Source organism: Sparus aurata, chromosome 17, assembly GCF_900880675.1.
Source record: "Sparus aurata chromosome 17, fSpaAur1.1, whole genome shotgun sequence".
NCBI classification, from domain to species: domain Eukaryota; kingdom Metazoa; phylum Chordata; class Actinopteri; order Spariformes; family Sparidae; genus Sparus; species Sparus aurata.
In genome coordinates, this window is record NC_044203.1 from 16794372 (window position 1) to 16821125 (window position 26754).

Sequence of the window (26754 nt, forward strand, 5' to 3'; positions counted from 1 at the left end):
TACTCCCTGGAGTGCATGGGAAACATATGATTCAGGACAAAAGTAAGACAACAGTAGAGCAAATTACGTTTACACTGATATAAATGCAGTTTATATCAATATCCTATAACATATAGCGCATTTCGTTTCATCTCCGTTTTCAATGCATAACGCATAAAACACTTTGTAACTGTGTTTTGTTGCCATACAGATTAAGACTATAATTATCTTATATTGTTAGTCTGAAGGACTGTTAGTCAGTCAGGGTAATTCTCACACGTGTAGCAGATATTACCTAATAGATGGGCATATAAAGGCATGTATTTACAATGCGTTATGGCGCACAATGGCTGCTTTGGCACTGTTGGAGGATGTGGCAAACAGATGGATACGTAGGAAGCGGAACTTTGGAGACCAGCACTGGCCAACAGTGACGAGTGGCTGCTGAGCTGTTTCCGACTCCCACGAGCTGTCCTCTTGGATCTATGTGCGGTATTGGGCCCAGCGTTAGAGAGGAGCACCCGCAGAAACCACGCCGTGCTGGTCCCGCTTCAAGTGCTCACAACACTCGGGTTTCAACTGGCACATTCCAGAGGGAATTGACACTTTTTTTTTTTACTTCCGCCACACTCCGACCTTCTGAGGCAACAGCATTTGTCTGCTACATGCTGCCACTCTAGAGCCTTTTTGGCGTTGGTGACCCGACCCAACACTGTGTCCAACTAATAATACAGCCTTCCTCTTCTCCAACTCCCCGACAAGAACTTCCACCTCACACTGAGTGGAACTGCACTTCCTCGCCTTTCTCTCTGCTTTCGGCATGCTGTCAGTCATGATTCAATATTAATTAGGGGCGTTTCTCTGAATATTCATAGGCAAATATGGGCGTGGTATGACCCGCACACAGGTGCGCCACATTTAGAGTGGAGTGTGATTTATTAAGGGAAATCGGTGAAGGACGTGCGTGCGCACTGTTTTATAAATCAGGATATTTTTGTGTGTACGCACTTTCTGTGTTTCGTGCGTACGCAACCTTTTGACGTCAATCCTACGAACAGTTTTATAAATGAGGCCCCAGGCGTTTATTTGGGACAGGCGTTTAATTCCTTCCTCTCAAAAATCCGGGATGAAAATGTCACAGACTTCGTCAGCTTCTCAGTGAATTCTCTGGCATCCTTGTCGGCAATAGTTGTCTTCTGCGAGTGAAGTTGTTGCGGTGGAGGAAACGATTCAGCCAACCAACACTTGCGGCAAACTCCTCATCTCTGCTGTCACTCACGGTGGCGTACATTTGTTTGGCCATCGCCCTGATCATTTTGCGGGACACTCTCACACGGCGTGCCCATTTGCTGATAACTCATTCCCGCATGTTTATGTCAAGCTCCTCGATAGCCTTCTTCCTCCCTCCACCAGGCAGCCTGGTCCTATTGCTGTCCTCCTTGGACAGACGCTGAAGCTCAGTTTGATTTTTTCGCCAGTCTCTCACTCTCTTCTGGTTGACAGAGAAACATCTAGCGGCTGCTTCTCCCGAGTTTTCCTCTGCATATCTTACAAGTTTGAATTTCAAGTCGTACTTTTTATTTTTTTGCTGCACCAGAGCCACAGCGATCATCAATGTGATATTGACTGACAGAAAGCAAGAACAATACGTGAAAAGGGCAAAGAAGAAAAACGTGCAGTGTCAGTGGTCACGTCTTCTTCCTTGATTTAAAAAAAATAAATAAATTAGACCTGGCATTTATTTGGAACCGGCGGTTATTTACCAAAATATACACCTGCACCAGGCGTTTAAATGGCACCCTGCTATTATTTGGTAATTTACGGTATTACGGTATTGCACAGTGAACTGTCCAAGGTGCTTAACCCGGAGCAGCGCATGCTCTCTGTCTCCCATGTACATTAGTGTGAAGTTTTGTGCTATTAACCTAAGTAAACAGAGAAAAATATGTGCCTCGTCTTGTTGAATAGCAGCAAAACAATAAAGCTTCATCAAATAGCCTACAATAACTTGACCTCTCTCGTTCTCTCCCTCTTTTTCCCCTTTGGGTCTTAACAGTGAAATTTAACAGAACAGAAGTCCAGTTATGGAGTAGCGGTCTCTACTGTATATCCACTCATAGGTATATCATTTCTTACCATAGGCCAAATTACAGTGGCCCAGCAGATTTTATTAGAGCCTATCATAAATCGTTTACATGCATCTCATATCAGCTTTAAAAATAATCAGGCCCACCCATTAGCTACGTTCTGGCTCCGCCACTGAGCTTCACTTGTTATTTTGACTAGAGAGAGACAGCGCATGTATATATATGAGAGCATGTGCTAAGTGTGAGAGCATGTGCATGAAACTGTAACCCCATGTCTACATAGGAACTGTGTGTCCCAACTTCTTGTTTTGTCTGTAGACGGACCTCCAGACACTGTTTGTATGAGATCAGTCAGCCCATTGTTACTGGAAAAGAATGGTATGATGTTTATGTTTATTATGAACCACCAAACATACTGATAAAACTGAGAGGTTCAAGATCTGATCTGAAGTTAGACTTGCAGGCTGGCTGATTTACTGCTTAGCCTGTTGATGGTACGTATAACTGCCTGCCTTAATGACCACTTAACTGTGGAACTAACTGCCTGATGAAATCACTTCATGTTGTGAAACTGTCTAAATGACGAGCTGTCTTTACTAATAGTTTACTGTCTCACAGACTTCTCTACTGGTCTAGAGGGTGACTGACTAAACCATGATATCTGCAGAGTCACAGAAGATAGCTGTAAGCTTGAAAGGTTCCTCTACATTCTGCTTGGAAATGTACAGTTCTATGTTTTGCTGATCAGTAAAATTTCTGTGATCCAAATCACCGGCTGGTTGTTGTACCTTCTTAATGGGATTTATCAAACACATGCCTCTACACACGATCAACGGTCTGAAGTATGGTCCAGTAGCAAGGTATTGCACATGTTTTATCAAGGCCTCATCCAGACCAAATTAAGCAAAGTGCAGGGTTGTTGGGCAGTGTGGGAGGACACAACTGTGAAAGCATCCGTGTTCCTGGCTGAGGAGGAACAACACTGTTGTCCGATGACCCATCTGCAAAAAGTTTGCAAAGTATTTCTCCTCCCCTGCTGGTGCAGTCTCCTTGGATCACGATTTTGATTGAGAAAACAAGCAACTAGAAACTCAGTATTTCAGTTGTTTCTTGTCCTGTGTGACAGTACTTTTTGTGACACTGAAAAACTTCCATTGGAAGTAACATAGATGAAGGCTGTACTTATACAATAGCGCTTTATTTAGTGTAAATGAACAACCATACTACTGACAAGTTGGTCTGATCATCGGCTTATCTAATTGGCCAATGCAGCATGATGGCATGTTGCATTTCTTTAAAACTTGCATCTGGCACTCAATATGACAGGGATGCCTTCAATCTGGCCACAACACCCGATTTGGTCTGAATGAGGATTAACATGTGCCAGAAAGCAGGATAAACTGTTTTACATTTCTGGTAATCCAAAGCCAGGTGGTCGAACTCAAAAACTGACTCAACTTTTACCCCTTTAACTAGGCATTATATCTGAGCAGCAGGACCACTCAAGGTAGAACTGCTGGCACTATACTGTTTTTTGCTCAGCATTGACAGAGTGGCTCACATCAGCGTAAATCTATTTTGAAGACATAGTGAAGGCATCAGGAATTGCTTTGCAGAGCATCAACAAAGAATGTACCGAGTTGCCTACTGATATTAGTGTGTCATTAAACATTATGCAGGGTTTCCCCTACATGTAATTGACTGTGGCACACCGCCACGGCAAAATAAAAGCCGCTACACCTTCAAAATTCAGGCATAAATAAATCCAGTGCTAGAGAAAGGAAATATTTTACCGTCGTCTTCCATCACAGTCTTTGACGTTAACTAGCATGTTGGATATTTCGCTTGATAATTAGAGGATTAAAATGGTCACTTAGAGCGGAGTCAGCGCATCCGACCAGTTTTCCGACACAACTTACATTCCGCACCCGAGCAGACCCAGTATAAATTGATACCGACGCCCGAAGGACAATTGGACGGACGCAATTTTTAAAAGTGAAAGTAAGACAGCGTAGAGGGAATGAGTTCTGGGAGGGCACAAGCATGCATGAATGAGCTCATATGAAATATAAATGCTTATCATTTGTGTCGCAAATAATGACTGATGATAAGTGACGCCTTGAAAATGGCAATCATAAAACCCGACCCACCTCTCCAGGCGTGCGCATGTCCTGCATCTGTGTCCGACACAGTAGCCTACATTATTTTTCACCCGTGCAGGACTCTGACTTAGATAACTCCTCTCTTGAAACAAATAATAAAAATAGCATTTCTTTACAATATTAGAGTTCATGATGGCTGTGTGAGAGCATTATAACCAGAGAAAAAAAAAAATTCTCTAAGTAGCCTATGACATAAGTATAAATATTATAGTATGATGACGCTACGGCACTCCCCCCCCCCCCCCCCCCCACAGTCTCAGAAAATACTGGGGGAAACGCTGTTATGCCTTTATTAGTTTATGTTAACAGTGACTTGTGAATGAAAGGATTACAGTTGTGGTACACTTCACCTGACTAATTCTAGACACACCCTCACATAAAAGTCAAGGGGGCCTTATACTTAATTGCCAGTATTTCCTGTAAAAATCCAATGCACTGGTGTGACAATAAATGACAAAGAATGTGCCACTGTCAAAAAAATCTGACTGCACTGCATATGTACACACACCCCCGCAGACATAATCAATCAATCAATATCCTTTATTTAACCAGGTAAAAAAAAACTCATTGAGATTTAAAACCTCTTTTCCAAGAGTGACCTGGCCAAGACGGCAGCACAAAAAAGCAGAATTTCCATCTCGACAACTATGGACCATTTACCTCTTAAAAGGAAACATGTTGGAGACAGGTTTGTGCAATTAGTCTGTAAGACGATCAGTTGAAACTGAGTGCGTGTGTGCGTGTGTGCATGCATGAATGTGTGCGTGTTTGTGCTCACGTCAACTGTGTTTGCCTGTAAACTCTGTTTGCCGTGACATACTGGGCTAATTCAGTTACTCAGGGGTTCTGTAGTGTAATGCCTTGTAATGACACACAATCTCATTTTGTCCAAGGAGACACATCAATCTTTTGGATTTACTGTGGGGAGCAGAGTCTCTCCTGGTGAGTGAGTAGGAAGAACAGTGTGTGTGTGTGTGTGTTTGGCAGCATGTATGTGTGTTCTTGTGTGTTAAGCAGTGGGGAAGAGGAAAATGGAATAATATGTTCAGACCAGTGGAGCTGAAAACTACCCATACATTGGTTTGATAAACAGCAGGAAAGGCCACCATGGTACATAGCTAGAAGAGGTGTGGGTATGTGTGCGTGGGTGTCTGTGTGAGTGAGTGGAAACATGTCTGCATATGATCGTGTGTGTGTGTGTGTGTGTGTGTGTGTGTGTGTGTGTGTGTGTGAGTGAGTGAGTGAGTGAGTGTGTGAGTGAGTGAGTGAGTGAGTGAGTGAGTGAGTGAGTGAGAGAGAGAAACGAAATAGAAAAAGAAAAAGAAAATGAGAATTCCTTTGTGGAGGTGTGTGTGTTTGTATTCCAATGTGTAAAATCAAAGGATGTGGTGGTGATGATGTGTGTATATTGTGCATCCATGCATTCCCACAATCCTACACACATATGTACGGGATCAGAAACCCGTGTGTAAACACCCTTCGCTCCTCTGTAACTCCACTTTCCTGAAGCACATCAGCACATTTTCTCCCCCTTTTGTTGCTGCTACACACGACGCATTTTCACTTCTACTCCTCGGGGAGAAAAACAACACAGAAAAGAAAATATGAGATCATTGACCAAGGAACAACCAAAATGAAAACGCAGTCAAGTAGAGCAGTGTAACGTGGTTTGTGTATTTGCTTTTAAGATGAAGGAGAGATATGGACAAATGATCTGCGGTGAATATCGCAAGGACCCCAATAGTGACATTATTACAGTCTGCATGGGAGTTTCAATCAGGTTCAGACATACCTGCCTTGATTGTTTGATAAAGTATGTGTGTAGGGGAAAGAGGGAAAAGAAAAGACTGTGTCTCGCCATGGCATCTCAGGCAAAAACTGGCTCCTTGTTCTCCTAGGCCTTATTCACTTCCTCATTGTAATTGCCACAGAAATTCAAATTACAAAAGAGCACATAGACCTTATTCAATTTGCTTTCAACTCCACTAATGACTTCCCATCTCATCCCTGTTTCTCCCTGGCTTGCCGTGTACCGCACTCTGCTTTCCCCTTCAAGCAGTGACTTTTATCTGCAAAAACGACTCTTCTATTCTTATGGTGACTCTACCATTCCTCACCGATAGTCTTTATTATAAAGTGTGTCACCAATGAGCTGTGCTGTTTCTTTTTACCCGGCTGCATCAAGGCCTCTGGTATCAAAAACACAATGTGCTGAGTTTGACTGTTCTCAAAACAGAAATTGTTGCAAGGAAGGCTAAGAAAAGAATCCAGCAGCGGAGGAAGCTCTGAGGCGTACTGAATGTGACACACAAAGAAGAAGAGGAGTTTGGCTATCAGGTGCTGAAGACTGTCATGTGTGTAATGAACAGTGTGAAAGAGTGCCACTATAATAATAGTCAATATAAGAAAAGTGAGTATTGAGCAATGTTCATAGACTGGAAAGTTTACTGGATAGTTAGGAGATGCAGAAAAAAAGATGTTGTGTTGTGAAGAGTCTTCTGATGTCCTTGCAAGAGGAGCAGATGTTTGCTTACATACATTAGAAAAAGGCAGACAAAAGGAGTTGATTTTTCTGTGGTAAATAAAGAGCTGTCAAACAGATACAGATAAAGAGAAGGGATTGGCAGGTCAATATGTACTGTAAATATATTTGCTGTTATCATTTGTTCTTGCATTTACAGCACTTGAGACTAAAGAAGCTGTACTGTCATACATTGGTCTTATAGGCCAAAAGAACTGTTTAACAATAATAATCATGATAATAATAATGTTTTCTTGTCATGAGTTGCATGGAAGTGTCTGGTAGCTTTCATTTGGGCCAAAGAAATTAAACACTAATTAATTTCTATTTAAGTGTAAATAATGTTAATATGTGTATGATTGCAGGAAAAAATAATTGGCCTGCAGTTGTTTGCAGCCTTATTAACGGACCTAATACTCAGACGAGCTAGAACACTTCTGATGTACTATGTTTTAGCAGTAAACACACAGGCCGACCGACACAGCCACTTACAGGACACGTACACCCAGTCTTTTACTCATGTCACATGGAACTGAATTAAATAATAATGAATTAATAATAATCCAAATTATTAAAAAAATAATAATCTAATCAACCATATCTACAAACTGGAAATGTTGTTGATGGTAATGAAGCCCACATGTGTTTAGAGCAGCAGATGAACTACAGAAAACATGTTTTATATATTGCACTATCCTTGTTCTCCTCCTCCGCAAGCACATAGAACTACTGCACAGGATCTCAAGCAGGAGCTAGACAGCTCCCTCATTATGAAAGCCCAGGTGGCTTTGTGTTTAAGTTAAAGAAATTCAACCTGCCAAAGACAATGACGGTGCACTTTTAGACCATCCTCACAAAGTCTATCTTCACCTCCTCCATCACCATCTGGTATGATACAATGCAACCAATCTTAAAAGCAAGAACAGACTGTAGCCAACCACTTGCTCTGGTGAGAAGATGACTGGCTACAACCTGCAATTTTTACAGGACCTGTTATCCTCCGACAAATGTCTCAAAAAAACTGGAGCAGCTGCCCATATCATACAGGCCAGAGACCTCTACTGACGCTGTCCAACTTCACCGTTATATAAAATACAAGCTGTGTTTTAACTGCAGTCACAGTGTCTTAACAACTGAAAAAACATGGTAAAACACATCTAAAACCATGTCCTCAACTCCTCTCGCTAACTTGGGAATATTATTGCTGCAAGCCTAAAAGGAGGCACCATTTCCATCATATTCTATTTGAAGTGAAAATTAAAAAAAAAAAAAAAAAAATCAGGTTTCTGTGTGCATCTAGCTTTCCTTAAGAATGTGGGCGTTCTTCCTAGTCCTGTCATTTTTTTTTTGAGGGACACATCAGGTCAGGCACAACCTAATGTTGTTTCAACCTCCTCTTTTAAGGTAGTATGTCTACCTCTGAAATGCAGGATGCTGCTGCTGTGTTTGTAGCTTCACAGCCAAGTCTGAACCCTGGTCCTGCCTGTTTTGAAGCTTATTGTTTTTCCACTCCATCCACACGTCTGTGACCCCAAACTTACTTCTGTCTCAGCTGGCTAAAGCCCCGAACATTACACCTTGGTCACAATGGTTAACACTAATCTATGTTAAAGGTCAGCAGCGAGGTTGATAAGACCTATTATTTCACTGTGTCAGTGTGGAGAGTGGATGGAGAAGTTGTGGAAGCCAGACAAAAATCACAGGAAACAAGCAGCTAACTCACAGGGGGCCCGTCAGCAACAAAAACATGTTCACAATGCACACTAACACACAAACATGAAGCCACTTTCCACTCCGTCTCTGATGGCTTTGTTTACACAGTTTGTTTGAACACATGCATGTATTTTACTACAGTGACTATTAATGACTGTAGTAATCAAGGATTTGGCAATAAAGGTCTGTGAGAAATTAGCCACAAGCCTGCGCAAATCTTTTATGATTGTAGCCAACCCCATAATGAAAACAATAGAAAAAAAGGCACTGAAGTAAATGATTAGAGAGTAATACAATATTTAGCTTGAGTAAAGCTTCCCAAACATTCATGTTTAAGAAGGCATTAATATCTATTCAAAACACTAACAAATGCATCATGCGATATTCAACATGGCTTTATGGCCAGATTAAATTAGCTTTCAGTTCAGAGGATGAATATTTTACTATTGGTGTCAGAAGGTTAAAAAAAAGCTAGAATTACTACCATGTGGTTGTGCACCTCAGCCAACCAGTGACCACTGCAATTTACATCTATACAAGCGCCACAGTTTCATGGTAGGCACCCAAGATTGGTTTTCACTGTGTCGTTGACCTTTGACATTTGTGATATAAAACGTGATTACCTCAACATTTATTTCATTACACATATGTATGAAATTTGGTCAAAATTAGCATGTGAATTCTTCATAGCCAAAAACATGACCTTGACTTTTTTTCATCCTTGAGTCATAGTGGCCAGATTTGAGATAAAAAAAAAAAGAGAGAGAATGATTAAATAGGAACTGAACAAACACAAGAGGACAACATACTGTATGTGCTCCAAGGATATCTTTTATTATACTCCCTGGATAGGTGAGGCCAGTAACTCAACTCAAAGAGATGAAGAAATTTCCACTTCCCTGTAACAGAAACCAGGACTTTGACTGTGAATCTTTTCATGTATTAAATCCCTCAATGTTTTTTCCTATTAAAGAGATGTCAGTATCTCTATTTGTCGACCTGTTGTCAGCATAACCTTGCAAGGACATGAAGGACAACTATGTGCAGCAGGTGGCTTAAGAAAACCTTAACCAAACAGAAGCACGGTATTATCAAAGTATCATAATGTTAGGAAAAAAGACATTTTAATGAACAGGAATTACAAATATCCGCACTATGCATGACCCTCAATATAATGCCTAACTTTCATTATCGTCAGTTTTAACAGTGTGGCAGACAGCATTAATTAAATCTGTAACCACTTATTAGTAAGAATTAACTGCTGGTGTAAAAATCAACTCCCAGAAATTCTTTACTCATGTTTGAGAGAGCTCTCAAACCACAAGAAAGCCTACCGTGCCCAGCCCCCCTGTGACATCCTGTCAACCCGCCTGCCTGAAGGATACGGATGATGAAGTTGGTTATTGGTTTGAGGTTAGAACAGAAGATCACTACCACCTGATTTTTTAGCACATTGCAGTAACAATGACAGAGATTATAACTGCCAAAAATGTGACTAAATAGAAAACAGGGTTGAGACAGATAATGAAATGAAATGAGCTGTAACTGTGGAACAAAGGGCTTTTTTTTATGCCGGGAGTCTAATGGCAGTGGTTCACACAAACAGCAACAAATCCACACACAAGCTTAATGACCCATTCTAACTGAGTGGTTGTAAATTCCTTGTTTATGATGCTGAGCATCACGATTCAACTTGCTCAAAAAAGGGCTTTCACTGTTGCTGACAGCACACACACACACACACACACACAAACACACACACAAAGAGCAAGAAGGGACCGTTGGTGTAGCCTAGGGCAAAAAACACATGCACCAGCTTCCTAATAGCATCAAGCAAGCTAAAACTGGAACACAAAACAGAGCATTAGAAAGACATGGTGAAGTCTTTTTCCAGTCCGACGCTGTGTGAAAAATGAACTCTGCCCTCAGGCTTGTCTGTTTGCATAAAGAAGCCATGGAAGAAATAACAAGGAACAATCCAAAACTAAATGCTGGTGACTGGAACGTAAGCCAATTAAAGAGCACAAGCCCAACATCAGCTGCTGGAGTCAACAACATAAGCACGGGTAGGGTGGAGTTCAAAGGAACCTCGTCTGATTCAATCCAGTGCTGAAAAACACCAACTGTGTGTGATTTTCCAGTATTTCTCTTTCACGCCTCTTATTCACAATCCACTATTCCCTCTGTTGCTTCATCGCTTTCAGACCATTCGACATGTACATTCAAAACAAGTGAAAAAGATTTCTGCTGTATTGTTGCAAATCCAAACTTTGGAGGTTTATAGGTTTACTTTTATCAAAGGCCGTTTCAAATCAAAGCAGGTAACTTCCTAAAAACCTTGGCTGGGAGCAGCTTTTGTGTCACTTCATCTTCAGAAGCCTGTTAACTTTCCTGACATTCAAGGTCCCCCAGAGGATAGAGTGATTATGCTGTTTGGATGTCTATTCATTGTGGTGTCAAAAGAAATGCTGGAGGAATTATTATTCAAAAATATTATTCGTATGAATAAGAATCTCGCTGTACCCTATTTAAAAACAACTATTGCACATGTCTGCAGCCCAATTTCACTCCAAAACGGGTGGTTCATAAAATCCAATACATACTGAGTGCAAATGTATTAAATTTTGTATAAATCTGCAAATCATTCCATGTGTCATTTGTATGCCTGACTCAAACAATGTAAGGGCAAACAAAATACAATTGATATTATCAAGAAATCCATGCAACATTCCGCTTTTGAACTGAACCCGCAAAGATATAATCAGCTTTTGCTCATTAACATGTCAAGTTAATATGACTAAAAATAACTTCGCTAATGGCCCAGGAGAAACCTGAGGATGTTCCTTTGATACAAAGCCACACGGCATTTGAGTACTAGCCGGACTATAGTGCATTTATTTTCTGATGGGGATAAAATTAGTGTGGTGGGAAAAAAGCCAATCTAATTTGGACTTCATGGGTGCAAATGAACTGATATGTAACCTAATGAAACTAATATTGTAAATCAATTTGAACAGGAAATTAAATTTTCAAAGGTAGTCCCAGGTAAAACTCCAGAGCAGGCTTTTGTGTCTATTTGCGCTATAATAGAGTGAAGGAGATGGGGTACAGTAGGTTCATCTGTCAGACTAAAATTAATCTGTGGCGTAATATGAAGCAAGAAAATGGGTTTTGTTTGAGAATATACAGTTTTATAGTTAAGTTGGTGAAGGTTTAAGGGTTTTTTTCTGTAAGATTTCACGTGTCAGAAATGTGACTATGGTTTCAGCATGTCTCTCATGAGGTGCCCCGACCTGCACCACTAAGACTCACTGGCTTTCCATCCATTAATTTCACTACCATTTGTGTTAAGTTGAGAACTAAGCATAGTCAAAAAACACTGAACTTCGATTAATACAGTGCTGGGCAAGTGGTTTTAGTTCCTTTTTATGAATTAAATTCAATCCTGTTCTGCTTTTCAGCATTGATCTACTTGACTGAATGTCACTAAAAGCAGAGAAGACTAAGATTCCAAAGCCACTCTGTAAATCTGTACTTGAGCCACATATTTATTAACTGCATTTGATATGTTATCTTTATGCTATAAAATTATTCAAGATTCAAGACTTTTCAAGGACCTGTCAGTAACCTGTGAAGGCACCCTAACCTTCAGCATGACATCAACTTGACATTTGGTTTGGAAACAAAACAAAGCACAGAGAGAAACCCTTAAATGAAGACATCCCACATGTTCACACACAAAGACAAACTGGCAACAAATTGGGAACACTAAGGGCCACACACACACACACTACAATTTAATAGTTTCAAATGTTCTCTATTGACGCAGAGGGAGACTGGAGGACAACTGCAACTGATGTTGTGCATGTGTGTCTCTGTGTGTCACACAAAGGCCTCTCTGTTTCATCAGATGACAAATGTCACTGATGATGTCACTACTACCTCAGAGCAATATTTAAAACAGATCATCTAAAATCAGACCACATAAAGAGCGCATTCTGCCTCTTTTCCGTAGTGCACACGCGCGTGCACGCACACACACACCCACATTTTAAGAAAACCATATACATGACTGACCAACTCACACAAAAGCACACATTAAGCTTGGATTTTCAGTAACACCAGCATTATTGGGGAGAGATTTGTCAACATATTTCAGTAATCCCCTGGACTCCTAACAGAGTTCCAGTTAAAAGAGTAAAAACAAGGGGATTTATTTTTAGCCAGTCTAACTCTTTTGAAAAACAACACAGTTCATCTGGATCAGATACAGACCCCCTGCTGAAAGGGAGGCTGGCAAGGGACTGACATCTGTACACACATACCACAACACACAACTCAGAAAATGGGAGACAGGCAGAAATGCACACATCCACGCTGGAAGACCAATGAAATCAGACAGAGAAGTAAACAAGAACAAAAAAAATATATACAGATAGTTACCCTGTGTAAAGTGGTCGTGACCAAGACAGAGGGAACAGAGGAACTGAGAGATTGAGACCCATTTATCAACAATATCAAAAAGACACACAGAGGGTGTAAAGGACCAAAGACAATGTGTGTCTGCATCTGTTGTAGCTATTCCTAACAACAAAACCAGAAATAAACCAATCATATGACACAGGTGGTGGTTTAAGGTAATGGTTTACAGGGGAGCAGTGAATAAGCCTTCCAAAAAAATTAAGATTGCAAAGTGCTGGCCAAACTGACATCACTGTGGCAGCAGTAATAAAAGGTTTTATTTTCTTTCGATCATAAACCTCACATTTTCCCTTTTAAATATGCCACATTTGGTGCTGACCACACATGCCCGTATGTTTGGAAAACTATGGTTGAACCAGTAGGATTTACAGTGTTTCTAGTTGCATTAGATGACTAAGAAGCTTTAGTCAGGAATAAAGACCACTGAGCTCAGGAGACTAAAAGCATCTCAGACAACATGTTAGACAACATGCATCTCAGACAACACTGCATACATTTTTAAATAGATGCTTCTTTAAATTAAGGCCGGCAGTATAATGTGTATAGAAAATAATTATGTCACAATGTTGTTAACAGACATGTTATTTAATGTTTTTAATTACTTTAACAACTGTATACCTCTAACCCTGTATGCATATGATATGATTATTATCATTATTGTAAAGCCTGGCTCAGGTTACACCCTTTGTAACCTTTTGTCATGACAAAAATACATACAGACAACTCATCTCATCAATCATTTATCTTAAAAGAGCACAAATATTCATACTAAAAATAAATGTTACATAAGTCATTTGCCGTTGATTGATATCAGTTACTTGTCCAGTGAAAAATCTCTCATGTTGCAGGTAGACTTACAAAACAAAACTAGGGAGTAACAGGATTGTGATTTGGAGCTGATTAATTACATGGCATCAGATTGTTACATAAACTTGTGTACTGGCAGTCGTCCATACCCGATCCAACATTTTAGGCTGTATCGGAGATATTGTCAAAACTGGTATCAGAACAACCCAAGTTGTTAAACTTGTAAGGCTGACAAAAATATAATGTTAGAACTAAATTTTGCTTATGATAGACTTCCTCAATGATTTGCAACCTACTATGTTCTTGCAGACAGAGATACCCCTATAACAAGTACAAAATGGATGACATTTATGGCAACAATGTTGAGCTATAGTGATGTTGTCACCACACAGCATTACAATATATCAACTGCATCTCCATCAATCCCAAAATAATCATAAAAAAAAGCCTACTCTGGTGATAGAACAGTAATAAGATAAAAGGTCAGGACCTGAAAACAGGTCAATGCCTTCTTGCTGTGGGGTCACTGTGTTACATGGACAAGAGTGATGCTGCAATTAGCCTAGATAGTTCAAGGAAAAAAATGGGAAATTCCAGTAAAATGTTGAAACCCCCTTTCTGACAGTAACAAACGTGTACACAACCGGCTCAAACAAAGACATGATGTATTGTTGCTCATGTAATGTTTACATCTTTAAGGTTGTTTACTTGGCAGCTACTAAAAAGCCAAAGGACTTGAACAAATTAGTGCAAGAACAAAAAAGTATTTATTTAAACAGAGAGAACTGAAGTCTCATAGAACACTGGTGCTGTGTCTACAAGTTATTTACTTCCCTGCTTTGTGAGTCAAGCCAATAGGGTGTAAGCATTGAGAGCGTGCAGGAGGATGATTGATGGATTATCATCAGTGGAGGCCTAGCACAGTGGAATTAGCCTGTCGTAACCTTTTTAACTAGCCCACTGAGAATACAGCACAGGGGTTAGTAGAGACACACAAATCGGTAAACAGCATGAAATAAGCCCATAAAAATGTGTGTGTACATGTGAATGTGGGTGTCTATGTTACACACATTAGTAGGTAAGTAGCTAATATTAGGTAATATTTTATATTCTCTGCATCTGTATCCTACCCAGTGTTAATAGAGATGATTTCAATGAGAGGGTTCTTCCTGATCTTGGGCAGGTCCAGTCTAGCTCCTCCGAGCCTTCGGCCTCCATCTTTCTTCTGGCCCAACAGACGAACTGAGTGGCCTGTAAATGACAAACATAACTTCACTCATCATTCTTTTTCAAACAGAAACATGAACTGCCACGGTCACCTTTTCCTGCAGTTTACTTGCTGCACGTGTGACAATAACATGCAGAGGTTGTGTAGATGTATGCAATTCCATGTTAAAACAAGCACATTCAAGTTAAGTGGCCCTGTTTAAATTGCAAAAAAAAAAAATACTGTAATTTGTAATTGTATTACTAATACAAATGGAAGAAGATAAAGATAACAGAACAAAGAGAAGTTCATGGTTTGGATGGTAGGAGCACTTCCTCTTTCTGTAGTCTGTTTCCATGTGCACAGACATACAGGGCAAACACAAACTCACACACCCAAGTATATTTACATAAAACCTTTCACCCACAATACCAAAAAGAAATACAGCTTTCAAATGATCCAGCTTTCAAAAGGTTTTTCCACCTCTAAATAGCCAGATAAAAGCCTTCATTAAACGTCTCATCTGTTCAGTATGATGTTAGTGTGAAAAGGACACAGGAACACACAGAGAAGCATTTTGGAGCAGTTAAGGTTTTGGTCAAAGGAAACAGAACTTAATAGGACTAGCTGTGGAGGAAATGTAATAATCGGCCAACCTCTGGCATTGGCTGCATTTTGAATCAATTAAAAATGAATGTGAGTACACAATACAGGTGGTAACTATGAAGGACAAGCAGGAAAAAGAGAATCATCAAAACAAAGAGGGCTATTATACTCTGATCCTTTACCAAGTGCACACACAGTAACAACTCTGAAACTAGCTCGACTTAGTAGATATCACAGTGTGTGAAGAAGCAAATGAAAATACACTGCTGAGTCTCATAGCCAATAGCAAGTGATGTCTAGCTTTTAGTGTGCCAAAATGGGATGCAGTATTCTCTAGCCACCTAACAGGCTACCAGCCAGAAGGTGTGCGAGATGGAGGCGCTGAGGGATGGAATTGTCTTCCTGTTTTCATCCGCTTTACATGGGTCTCCTGGGAGGGTGGGCTCAGGGCAGGAAGCATGGCTATCAATTGGTAGATAAAAATGACAATCTGCCCCAGAGGAGGACAAAGAGCCAATCGGTGAGGCGTGACTGGTCGTAATACCCCAGTACAAGCAAGGAAATTAGAAAACTTCCCTCGTCGAAAACAGCTGAGACTTGAGGCACGTTCTGCTATGCTTTGGTCTGGCTAGTAGTCTGTGTGGCTGTCTTTGGTCATGAGACATGGATTTAAATTTCATACCTGGTCAGATTTTCTTTCATCTGAAACTGTAACTGTTCCACCTGTTTCTCAACTGTTGCTTTATTTATCAGAACACTGAACAATTATGAGAAAGAGGAACGTTAATGATGACAAAGTTCACTAGATGGAACAACAGCTCTTTTGCTATCTTGCTCGCGAAACGGTCGTATTGCAGATGTTTCATATTGCCATCGGACTGCTTTCCCTTTCTAATTAGGGCCTGAGCAGGGAAACCTGCAAGGTCCCTATTGTTTTTCAAATGATAACTTTTTTGTCCCAAATGATCGCATTTTCCACTGCCTGAACATACACCAAAACTCACCAAACTTGGAAAATATGTCACGCCTGACGAAAAAACTATAGTCGTCGTAAATTTCAACCACTAGGTGGAGCTGCAATCAAGGAAAGTGCTTTTTGGCTGATAACTCCCATATACTTTATCGCACATTCAAAAACCTTACATCCATGCATTACCTGAATTGTTTTGAATCTTGTGATATAGACCACCCCAATTTCCGCCTGCATTTTTTTTTCCTCCAGCAAATTCGTGAAATGTCACAAAACCTACTTTTTCCAACTCCTCCCTGGAAATTTCACCGATTTGCACTAAACTTTGCACACAGTATCTGTGGACAGTCCTGAGAAAAAAGTTATCAAAAGAATGTTGATATTCCAAACAATACTGAAGTTATTAAATAACTTCCTGTACATTTTGCTCAAAACAGGAAGTGTTGCATATCTCCACATTGGTCTGTCCGAATGACATGAGCCCCTAAGGCCCTGTGCAAAACTTTGCTCTATGACCACTAGGTGGCGCTGTTTAAATTGAAGTTTTTTTTTATCTCCACGTCAGTTGGTCGGATTTAGACGAAACTTGGTAGAATCATTGCCAATGCCCTCCTGACAATAGCTGACTAAAGGCATTACCAGAGGACTCCATAGTGTCCCCTGGAATATTCAAAATCCCAGCCCCGTCTCCTACATGCACATACATGAACGAAATTCGGTATGCGTATGTATCATCGCCAGACGCACAAAAAAAACATACCCCACACCAAACTGTCACTCCAACAGGAAGTCACCTCCGTCGAACCTGGTGGCTGTGGTGGTGGTTTGCTCAATTTCGATTCTTCGCCATAAAACATCAATTCCTTAGAATTCAACATACAATTTCCCATCTCTACTTAAGTGCTCACATATGAAGAGGGGTCGCCCTGAATATGTCTCAGTATGCATAAATACTGTATCATATCCATAGCACCACCCACTTGACACAGGAAGTCAGAGAAACATCATCCGATTTACATGACATTCACCGCCTGTTTTCTCCACATCATACACTACAACATCACATTCAAGTAACAGGTGAGCACGCTCTCCGACGGAGCCGCAGCCCGACATGCGTGGACAGCGAGGGCCCATTCATCGCTGCTTGCAGCTTTAACTTATGTTATTTCCACACTGCAGACATTTTATCCACAGGTTTGCCAGAGTAGCGTTACATGCGCGTCTGAGTTCTGCCACAAATTGTGCTCTGACATCAATTTAAAAAAAAAAATAAAACGGCCTTGGGTCCACGTTTAAAATTGCCAATCCCTGATCAGTGGAATAAATGCCCATATGGGCCCCGATCCTGCATATTGGATCAGGACATCCCTAATGTAAACCTGACCTGTTTGCTATTGAATAACAATAGACTTTGGAGCTGGGAATAGTTGTTTGGAGATGTGCAGTTTCCCTGCCTGAAAACAAACAGCCATGTCACTTGAACTTGAGCTCAGACCTGTTGGTTAAAGATTGTGGGAAATTCTGTTTTGAATTTTTTTTTTTTTCTGCAGATTGTTGACATTATGAATTTGTTTCTGAGGGTATTTTGCTGTGGGAAAATAGATTACCAATATCTAATTGCATACACAGATTCCTGACAGATGTCAGGAGGAAGCAATTACCAGTATGATGCTGGTTTTCTAGATGTTTTTCCAAATTATGAACTTGTTTCTTCGTGTAAAACTTGGAAATTCCCCACGTATTCTTTTTTTCCCTTGCCCTGAAAACTGCACAGGACCCCTGTCAATGTGACTGCCACCAACGACTCAAGAAATAATCTCACTACCAGGATGGATTCACTCCAGGAGTGTGCCGGAGGCCAAATTCAATTTCAGGGCCTAGGGGACCATGAATGGGAAGCAAGAGATAAAATAGCCAACTCTAGTTGCCGAAGAAAACCGAAGAATGCTGCCCTATTTGTCATCTCAATTACAGAGTTTAGAGAGGCCAACTGCTGTGATGGGAAACCCCGCATAGACAGAGACACACACATCACCCGCAACCACATTTTCTAGTTACTGACTGCCCTCCTCCTTTCCCTCCTGCGTTTTTTCCAATTTCTTTCTCTCCTTTGTTCTTTTCTCTCCTTCATAAATACAAACCAACATAAATCCCTCTATCCACTCGTAACGGCCCATTATAACATGCTAGAGAAAAAGAGGGAGGGCAAGCAATGGTAGATGGATGGAAAGGTGGATGGATGGATGGTTTGGTGATGATAGAAAAAATACATCACAGATGAAAGATGTACAGGATAGCCGGATAGATGGTTGGATCAGAGAGGTAGGGAGCTAAAAGATTGACCTGTTGACCTGTGTCTGATGTCTCGTAAGTGGTAGGTCTTGTTGTGCTCCCTGGTTTGATTGTAAAGCAGCAAGCAGTTGGGGGAGGGAGGGAGCACATTGGAATAGAGGGACAAAGGTGGAAGATGAGAACAGGAGGGTGTAATGCTTGTCCTTTATCGTGTTGATATAACAGGTTATTACACATTTGAATAAAAAAAGCTGTTTATATTCTTCTCAAATGTCTAATTGGCCTTTCTTTATTATAATTTAATGCAAACATTTCAAAAGAGCACTTTCTTTAAAAGAAAAACTTTGATGCTTGACAATGACAGGCTACTCCAGAGACTGTATGTGTCACTTGAGATGGGAGTTGGCCTAGTATCAAAAAATATACCTACCTTCAGATGACTTGAAATATATATGAATTATTTTTTCAGCACCAATACGCGGAAGCAGTTTGTTTATACAGGTGAAATAAGGATCATCAGGTTATATGGCTGCCATATAGCCTCTGATCTGTAGCTAAGTAGATACATTAGCCCATCCAACCTTTTCTGCCCCCTGTTTCTATGTCTCACTCACACACACTCACACACACACACAAAATCTAAACCATTTCTGGAAGGTAAAAGAATATCAGGTGAAATGGTATCATCCCAGACAATCAATTCAGTGCAAGGAGATCAATATTAGGAGGCCGATAAAGAAACAAAGTCATCAAAACGGCCCTATAAAGAACACGTTACAGCAGTTATTTATTAATGGTGCCAAGAACAGACCACGTGTCTGTGCTCTTGTAGAATGGGAAACATGCATTAAACATTTTCTACTGTGTGTCGGCTTCTGTGTACATTGTATGTATTTAACTCATCAATTAACCAATTGTTCTTGTGTTTTTGTTTGTTGCACATCACTTAGAGATAGAGATGCACCGATCGAACGGCAACTCATCGCAATCGGCCGATAATGCGGTTTTGATCGGAGTTCTCAAAATAGATCACATCAGGCCGATCAGATGACGTTTAAGTATAAAGACAGTGCATTAACTGCAATTACAGCCACCTGAGTGCACAGTAGTCACTCACAGTAACTTCAGTGAGTCCGCAGTTCGCACAGGTGGAGTCTTACGATGACGATGATCTCACGTGAAAGCCTCTCAAACAGCAGCAACGTCTCAAAACAGAAGAACGAAACTTACAGCACAGGTGCGAAAGCAGGCGCAGCCTGTTTTGACATGATACGTAACTGACTTATGTGGTAGGATGTAGTCCAGTAAAGTTGGAAATATATTCACAGATTCTAACTTCCCGGATCAATAACTCATAAGTGCAACCTTGTTAAAACACAAACGACGGCTCTTTTCTACCGTAGTAACGAAGACTACGAGCTACAACCGTATGTTAATCAAAACGAGCGTCTGGACATTAACTCTGATCTGTATGATCAGCCGTCTGAGACGAGGGCGCAGGGACCGTCTACAAAGTGCAACACCGAAAAGAGAAACTAGAAAAAATTCAATAACTTCACTATTATTCAGAGTGTAGTGTCACCAAAATCATTCCACACATCAGTGGTCTCCTGCTGGTTATTCTACATTTTTTTGTTTGGAAAAAATGTGCTTTGCCATAATTTTGGGGAATTTCTATTGGGAGAAATATTCAATAACACTAATATTCAGTGAGGTGTCACAAAAATCACCTCACCCTAAACCTACTTAACAAAAACTACTTTCTAATGTAACTTTAACTTGATTTTGGTATCAAAAAATGTTTTAATACACAATCCATGTCTTATTATAAATTAGGATGTTATGGTATCAGTCTGAAAGGTAAATCAACACATTTTACCCAGTGGCCTTTGTGCCCTGTCATGTGGCCTTGGTGCCCCTGAAAAAAAAAGTGAAGGCCAAATAGACTTGCCCCTACAATGACAAAATTCCCTCCCTGACTGCATGCATTCCCACTAGTAAGCTACAGTTACTCTATGTAGGCTGAGTCCAAGTTGTCTCTAAGAGAGTCTCTAGAGTGTGAAATATTGCATATTGCCTCAGCCTGCAATAAAACGGTGGTCAATTCATGATACTTTCTCATCTCCTAATTTTTATACTTAATAATACAATGTCAATGTTGTGTAAGAAGAATCATTAATTAAATATATGAAAGTTACACAAGACAACAATATAGAAAAATTTATGGATTTGACGCTGTGATTGGTGATCGGCAATATCGGGATCGGCAGATACTGCTTTCGGTGATCGGTGATCAGCCCCAAAAATCCTGATCGGTGCATCTCTACTTAGAGACATAAAATCTGGCCCTATACCCTCACAAAGATGTGTATCCACGGGTGTCATTAATTCATTTTTTATGGATCTGCCAGTGGGCTTGGAATACAAGATAAAAATATGTGTTTGTTGTTAGCAAGAAAATAAACATCTGGCATGGATAAAAAAAATAATTGATTTTAAGACTCAAGCTTGTGACCACTTTACCAACACTACCCACCAAACCACTGACACTGCACAGCATCAAGCAGCACAAGACTGGGCAGTAGTTGTAATGTGTTAAGACTGTATAAATGTTAAGTACTGTGTACATACTCTGCAACCCAACCTGAGATAACCAAAAGATAAAAATGTTGTTTACAACAGGTAGTAACTTGAGCCTTATGTTAGGGATTGGATTAAAAGTAGTCAACGAAGTGAAGTAGCCTAGTTATGTTCTTTTTGAGCCAGGATCCAAATTGAATAGATGGCCTTGCACCTTAGGAGCCAAGATCATAAAAACATACCAGTACTCTTGTAGAAAACAGGCCTGCAAGCAATTCTGGTGGTGCAGAGAACTGTGTCTATTAGTAGTTCATTGAAGTAAGTATTTTAGTAGCCATTATCAAAGGGAAATCCCATAGCTTAAAGGTTTATGCCCAGGCCTCCGAGCTGAAATAACAGCTCTCAGTTTATACGAGGTCATAAAGAACTGTAATGATACTGGGGAAATTAGCTTCTTTGGAGGGGTGAAGGAGGGAGGAAACAGGGAGGGCAGAGGGGATGAAACGGGGTAGTGAAAAGGCAGAGGGAGGAGGAAGAAAGGAGGGAAAGAGATCAAAAGATACTCAGGAACAAGGAGAACAGGGAAAAGGAAAAAAGGGAAAGAATGAGCAAATCATAGAGAAGAAAGGGGGAATTAAAGTCACAGTGTGTGAATGTGAGTGTGTGTATGTGTAGCCAGATGATTTAGAGTTGATGACACATTGTAAAATTAAGCCTCAGTTCAGCTGTCCTTCATTACAGTGAGGCCTGCAGTGCAAAGTCACTCATATACACAGACACACACACTGTAAACTCAATCTGTTCTTCATTAGAGAACAGCTGGGGGTGTATGACAGCTTGACTGGACACTCTTATGCTGTAAACTCTGCCTGACCTTCATTAAACAGTTAAGTGCGGCGGTTCACTAACAGTTTAAATGAATGACCTAATCACTGCCATGTGAGTTCGTCTCGCTGTCAGTGAGCTTCTCAGACAGAAAAGACTACTTAACAAGCTACTCAGACAGCAAGACAGATAGGATCAATAAGCAACACTGATCACTATGCTTCTAAATACAAATGGCAATCAAAACCATTTAACATTTAACAGTGACATCCAAAAAACTGTTTTGTATGGACCTTGTTTCAGGAAATGTTCCCTCCTTTAAGCCATTACCAGAAAATCAGGTTACTCTGCTCTTAAGACCTAAATTTTCTAATACTATTACACTCTAAAGGGTACCTCATCACTGCAATAATAGCTCAACGTCAAGTGTTTTAAATGTTGTGAAAGAATAAGAATAATTCAAACCGTTATCATTTCATTAGGTGCCCTTTTACAAGAAAGTGATATATTGTGAGTCTTGACAGTCAAGTAGTTCTAAGTATTCTGTCAATTGGACAGACTACTTCACTGAAAATCATTCATACATGCAGCTATTAGCTCAAAAACTTAATTTCCTAGTCCAACAATGAAAAGACTCTCATTCATTCATTAACTGATGAATGCATTGCTGCACATTCACTCATACAACGAGTGCTTTTGTGTGAGTGTGAGTATGCATGTGTTAAAATACCTTTAACGGCCTCGTCCACCACTTCCACCACACGATCAATCTGTTGGACCTGAAATATGGACACACACACGGTCAAAGTTTATTGATGCCGACAAACCAAGTCCATGCAGTCAAACAAACACCTGATATTGACAACACGCACACACACATACTTAAACAAAGGGGAAATGTGAATATACACAAAGGCAATAAGCAGTACGCACACAGACAAACAAGTACAAACAAATACGATCACACTAAGTTTGCTCTAGCCAGGATTAAGTGATATAGATTTCCTAAATGCCACTCGGTGTCTATGTGGCTGTAACACCAATTAGATTACATATCGACTGAGACACAGTCTGGCTGTAGGTTTTCATGGAAGAGAGCCAAGAGGCAGAAACAGAAAGAAGGAAAGAGGGACGCAGACAGATGATCAAACAGGTCAGAATAAACAGACTCATGTTATTATCAAGCTAGAGACACATTCTCCTGCGGATCTGGCAAGGGGGAATTAGGCAAGAAATAAAGACAGAATATTCCACTGAGAACAGAACTGATTTTACAAATCATCTAACTTTCTATTAATCATCTGAAGAGGAAGTGAAGGAGAGTGAATAAGCACAAGAGACAGAGAAGGATGGAAAGAGAGATCAAATAGCGGGGAAAGAAAAAAAAATCCTGACATTATTTCTCCTTTCCTTCCTCACCGCGTCCTTTCCACCTCTAATTTGCCCACTTTCTCTATTCTCTGAGGTTTGTGCTCGAACACTTTCTGAATGCCTCCAGGCCCATTATCCAGAGTAAGCCCTCTTTCAAACACACTCACACTGATGCCTTGTAGGCAGCAGTTATATGCATGTTACACACTGAGATGAAACCTTTTTTCTTCTAATGGCCTGGCAATCTGGGTTAATTCAGAGCAGCAACGGGTGGCCCCTCTCACAATATGGGACAGGTATTGTTTACATTTTAAAGATGAATTCTGACCTTACTTTTCAATTCTGGTTTATTGAACCCTGCTATTTCACCTGTATTGTTTGAATAAGAAAAATTATGTATGTTAAAAAAAGAAAAAAACAAAACACAATTTCAGTAGATGTAGGTTTCAATAAAAAGTCTTTTTCCTCAAAAATTACCAAATTATCATTACTATTTTTTATTAAAAGTTAACATGAAGGAAAAGAAAAAGTGGAATTTTGCATTTACACAGACATTTACTAAATTTATCTTCATCTTAAGAGAGAACACCTGTATTAAGATATGTTTCAACAGCTGATCTCTCCTGAGTAAACACTAATGGTGTAGGAAACGTCTGAAGGATGTCTTGTGAATAAAGAATTAGAAGGAAATATAACTATATAAATATACGTGAAAAACAGGTTTTGTAGAACAAAAATACTGAAATACTAAAAAATCCCTGCAGCCCAGCATTTCTTTTTTTGTGAAATGCCACTTGGTGTAACATAATATACTTACAATAAGCAGTAGTGTGTAGCGCATAATTGGACATTAAAAAAAAGAACATAAACTGGCCCACAATATTCACTAATGTAACCCATACAAGGCGAACACACGTACTGTATACAAAGAAGACGTTCGTGCCTCTCATGTTTAAAATATTGCTTTCCAACTGTAATCCTCAGATTACCTAGCCAGCACTGTGTACATGTGTGTATGTGTGATGTGTCTCACATACAGGATGTGACATGTCTAGTTCAGAGATGGGAAACACTTTAGGCTTGCGTGACTGACTGTGTACCTTCCACACAATACCCTGTCATTCAGTTCCCAGCTGCTTCAGGAAACACAACAGAAACACACATAAAAGCTGATACATGGGTCGATTAAACTGAAAGAATTCAATAGGAAATACGTTTGTGTTTTTTTTTTACTACACCCTTATCTAGCCGTTAGCGCAATCACTACATACAAATTCAGGACTGGTTATTTGCATCTTATTTGCATAACCCACCAACTGTCACTGTCATTGTGTGGCTGATTGTAACTACCAAGGATGCACAAGGGGAGTGTGTGCATACTCATAGACCTCTCAGTTTGCGTGGTTGCTTGTGCATGCCTCCATCTGAGTGCGAGTGTGTGTGTGTGTGTGTGTGAGAGTGTGTGTGTGTGTGTGTGTGTGTGTGTGTGTGTGTGTGTGTGTGTGTGTGTGTGTGTGAGTGAGTGAGTGAGCAAGAGATGCATAATCCAATCTAGTCATGACAATGAAAGGACCAACAGTGGTAAACTTCCCAGATGTTTCTGCCTCCCCCTGAAGACTATTACATGTACAAACCTGTTTATCTGAATGTAATTATATTATACATACACGCCACTTGATTTAAATGTAATTATATTACATGGTGGCATGTTTACTGAAATGGAATTGCATTATTTATGGTAACGGACATTTAATGAAACATTTGAGATGTCGCCCCACCCATTATTTTAAAGGCAGTATCAGTAATTGACATTGGGTACCGGACTGTTTCATTTACCCCCATTTTCAACGAGGCACTTTGTTTTTACATAAGCAAATTAATTCAGCAATAGGCAAAATTAAGATCAAGATTTTTGTGGTGAATTAGAAGACAAAGCTTGGTTGTCTGTGAGCAAGGAGTAGACAAAAAAATGCATGCATATATGATTCTTCTAAATGTACGTTTTCCTAGACGTTCAGGAATAATTTAGCACCACTTGACTAAAAGAAAGTCTTCATTTGAGGCACAGTATAGACATCTTTGTTTTACACATTGCTAACTAAAAGGGAATGTTTTAACAACTTTACATTGTTTATTTTTGTTGGCGTGTCTGAGGTTATTTTGTGTATATAATTACTATATTACTGTTAAGGCTGAACTGACAGTAATACAGAAATAACTTAACATTCACCCTCAACAAGTCCCTTCACTTTTGATATGTACATATTGTACTTATTGGTTGGAGATGATTTTGCAGGGTTTATGGATCAACATGAAAAGAAAATCATTAAGGCTGTAATTATAAACATCATCAATGTTTAATGAAGAATACTCATTTAGCTGATAAGTTGTGGTAACCTTGACACACCTTTTTATTTTCCTTGTGTGATTACTAAGGTGAAACAGACAGGAAATTAAGTTTTCCTATTTTAGCTGCAGCACATGGTGTGTGTGTGTGTGTGTGTGTGTGTGTGTGTTATCTTTAACCTTCTGTTCTCTCAATTCACTGCCTGAATTATACATAAAACTAAAGTGACTGACTGTCCAATGCTACCTTTAAAGAAAAGGTGACAAAAAGCCAGTCTATGGTGAGAGCCCAAAGCCATGAGGTCTTCACATTATTCACAGGATCCAGTTCCTAAGGGGAAGTCTGATGTGTGGAGAAGAACAGATGTAGGAAGCGATAATACTGTATTCAGGTGGCTTACATAAGTATTTAACTCCATTAGAGGTTATCAGATTTTTCTTAAGTACACATGACGCATAGAGATTCCCTGTATAATATTTTTATTTTAAAGACTGGCCATAAAATAAACCACTTTTAAGCAACATTGGTTTAATGTTATAAAATATTCTGTAAGAAAACATATTACTATAGTGTATTGGAAACTCTCCATGTTTACACAGATGAGAAAAATTACTCTAATGTTGGTACACTTGGCTTACAAATAGACTTGACGTTTGAAACATCTGAATAACCCCTTATTGATAGACTGCAAATCCAAGTCTAAGGAAGTTAGCAATAAATTCATAGAAAAGCAAATAAATCAGGGAAAGGCTACAAATTAATTAAGGGGGCACAGTTGGATACATAGTGAAGCAATTAAAGCTGC

The 26754-nt window shown here is 39.9% G+C and overlaps 1 protein-coding gene across 1 annotated transcript in view; it reads right to left on the reverse strand.

Moving 5' to 3' along the window:
• Window positions 1-26754, reverse strand: part of cdkal1 (CDK5 regulatory subunit associated protein 1-like 1) — a 238241-nt gene that overhangs the window by 139650 nt on the left and 71837 nt on the right. Inside the window, exons 6-7 of the mRNA XM_030393565.1 lie at window positions 22962-23010; window positions 14882-15002 (exon numbers count right to left, since the gene is read on the reverse strand). Of these exons, the coding sequence (XP_030249425.1) occupies window positions 14882-15002; window positions 22962-23010 (170 nt within the window). The remainder of the gene's footprint in view (window positions 1-14881; window positions 15003-22961; window positions 23011-26754) is intronic.